Source organism: Echinococcus granulosus (assembly GCF_000524195.1).
Source record: "Echinococcus granulosus chromosome Unknown EG_S00176, whole genome shotgun sequence".
Taxonomy (NCBI): domain Eukaryota; kingdom Metazoa; phylum Platyhelminthes; class Cestoda; order Cyclophyllidea; family Taeniidae; genus Echinococcus; species Echinococcus granulosus.
In genome coordinates, this window is record NW_020170556.1 from 133,759 (window position 1) to 136,868 (window position 3,110).

The 3,110-nt window shown below is 42.1% G+C and overlaps 1 protein-coding gene across 1 annotated transcript; it reads right to left on the reverse strand. All coding sequences in view use genetic code 11, as the record gives it.

The window, feature by feature from the left end:
* Window positions 1-222: 222 nt before the first annotated feature.
* On the reverse strand, window positions 223-2,825 carry EGR_09935 (hypothetical protein; the record flags this gene model as incomplete). Its single annotated transcript, XM_024499184.1, has 3 exons — window positions 223-350; window positions 1,917-2,025; window positions 2,757-2,825. 3 exons carry the CDS (start codon window positions 2,823-2,825, stop codon window positions 223-225), a joined length of 306 nt encoding a protein of 101 aa, XP_024346412.1.
* Window positions 2,826-3,110: the final 285 nt, after the last annotated feature.

Here is a 3,110-nt window from a genome sequence, read left to right on the forward strand (position 1 = left end):
GGTGGGTGAAAGGGAATGAAATCATCGAGGTCGTTCTTAACAACTTTCAGGTGCCAATCCAGTCAGGTTTATTAAAAGTTTAGACAACGGGTTTTCAAAATCCTTTCTTGGTTTGTAGTTTACGTAGGGCTGTTTGTACTACATTCAAACTTCACCCATTTGCTTGAGGCGTGCTCCTCGCTATCCGTAGCTGGACCAGATCCACCAAAAGCCTTCCATGTGTTAAGTTTCAGATAATTTTTGTTGAGCCTGACGAAAGTTAAAAACTGCCGAGAGGAGTCCCTTATCATCTTTCATATTATTTGTAATCTTAGGTATGATTTCGTTTCCAAAGTTCGCTTCAATCACATCTTTGATAAATAATAATAATTTTATGAACATTCTCTAATGTATTGTTCCCAAGTATAGCTCAGATTTGAAGAGGAACATGAGTCATTCGGGTTTATTTAATGACTCCACAATACATCCATGTAAAAATATTAAGCCGAAGGGCTCATAATGTCAAACGAAGTGTTAGAAGTAGCGATACAACGTCCCTATCATGTGAAAACCAGAAAATACCAAACTAAAGTGTGTTAGAAGACGAGGTCGTAGGTTTACGGATGTTTCATGTTCTGTAATGCCAATTATTGTGTCAAGCACTTGAGACGCCAAGCGACTTCTCAACTCTGTCGCATCAGCATGCTCGTTTATGCCTGCTTTCAGTGTGCTCTGCTCCTCCTCGAAACGGCGATTAGGCAGTCTCAGTGGCATCATGTGAGGGATCTTAGGCGCTTCCTTAAGGCCACAAGTGAGTTCTTCTTTGCTTATACAGTCTTGTCCATACGCACACTTCCACCGCGTTTTTTCCTCGAAATAAGAAAATTTTTTTATTCATAAGACGAATTCTTTCGATTGAAATCCCAGGTGTTTAACTTTGCCTTAACACAGCGCTTTCCGAGCATTCAAAGGATGTGCTCAACGAAGTGGACACTTTTGTGGAACACACCAAATGCCGTTTCCTGCAAGAGGGTTCATGGAAGTCTCTGGAGGAGATCTTTGCCAATCTTTCGCCCCCGTCTTCTCTCCAAGTCCCCGTTTTCACAATGCAGGACGGTCTGTCGGAACCGGCAGAGGCTCTCAACTCCTTTCTGCCTCAGTGGCTCCTAGCCAATCGGTGTGCTCTCCAATCTCGTACATGCTCCTCCTCACTAAGAGCTTGTGTTACTAAGATAGTTTTTTTTCTTATTTTAGCGAGCACGTAATGCATGTAGATGACTGGCCACGGTGCTTTCTTCGTCTGCACTCCGATTTTGGTTGGTTCCTGTCCATTGGAATTCAAAAAGAGGATGTTCTTGCCTGTACACAGAAGAGACCAGGCTTTGCACAAGCTGTCAATGGCATGAGGACAGATTCCATTGCCAATTCGGAGACCTATTCGTCTATACGGTGAGTTTGTTTCATAAAGTTCATAAATATTGTCAGTTGCCTTTCAAATGTGTATGCAGTATTTGAAGTGGGATGTGCTATTGGTGCAGGAATTCGACATTACTCGATCGGAATTGTGCTGCTTTCGTACTCCACTCAGGTTGGCAATGCTCTCATTCACTATTTTGTAAATGGTCTGAGGAAACGCTATTTTTGCACGCAAATGATATTTGCCATTGAGAATTCCGCAACATGTTGAGTGTGATTGTGTGCATACTCAGGGTTCAATTTTGTCCCTCTAAAGTAGTACTTCATCCATCTTCCGCTACTGGTGAATATCAACAGGCCAAAAATGAAGAGTTTTTAAGAGAATATTCAAGTGGATTGTGTTTCGTGGTAAAATGGAATATCTGACACCTGTTCACGTGTGATCTGAAAGGCCTCCATTGTTTTTTCCCTCCTGTGTAGCTAGCTCACTTTTGAATTTGAATTCCACATTCCGAGTTAACCTGTGTATTTATTAATATATCGGTTAGACAATCTGTATTCCAAGTATGGCAAGAAACGTAGACTTAACTGAATTTGTGCTTTTGATGGTGACGATAACTCCCCATTATACTAAAAAAAGAAATGAAATCACTAAAAAGTGTATGAACTCAAAATTATCTCCTCTTCCACCTCATTGAGTTACCGTAGCTCTTAATGAGCCATGCAAATTTCGTACTCATTGGTATGAAATAACATTAGCAAGAGTTATTTAAATGGAGGTAAGTAAGCTTCGATGCTTGGCCCTGATGCTGTTTGACCAAATCTACCCTTCATTACCACCATCAACATTGCCAATGCTTTATGCATCTTTTTTTATCTGCTTTTATAATAGGCATTATAACTCGACTGAGGAAGCTCCCACTTTCTATGAGGCGTTGCGAGCGCAGCAACAGGTCCTTCTGCTCCTGAATCATCTCCTTATGGTGATTCGCGAGCTTAAGCCCCCGACTCCCGAGTCGTTTTTTGGCCCTTCAGAAGAGGCCCTCTTTTGTTGGACCCTCATCGTAGCCATTCTTCAGATGGACAAAGAGGCCGTCATTAGCGTCTTCTCTCTTCTGCTCAAAACGGGTGTCCATCCCACCAATGGCATTGATGCCATTCCTTCTTCTTCGGCGTCGTCGTCATCATCACCACCGACACTCCTCCGTCGCATCTTGAACGGCATTGAAGCATTGGAGCGCTTAATTTCTGCCGACCCGCAGGCCACTCCTGAGTACTCCAACTTTTTCACTGAACTAAAACCGATCATCCGGTGTGTTTGGAGTAATTTTCATAATCCATGTCGTCTTATTTCACCTCACGATGTTTTGAGGGAGTTCAATCTTTGTTAGGCTAACAAGAAAAGCGTCCATTTTTATATGAAACCACATTTAATTATTCATCAAATCGAGGCTTCTGCGTCTGCAGGATAGACACTACGATTCCTGAAAGCATTACCACGAGGTATTACAACCCTTGTGTGAAATCAGTCGACTTCTAGCATGAGATTAACCGTTAAGTTCACACAGTGTAAGTAGCCTACTTCCAGTGTAATTGCCGATAGGCATTGCACTAGTTTTGAGGATTACATTGCGGAACTTTGTTTAAAGTCTTGACAGCATTTAATCGTAGACAGCGGATACATGTCGAATTGATTAACTGGTACAGCGTCTTTT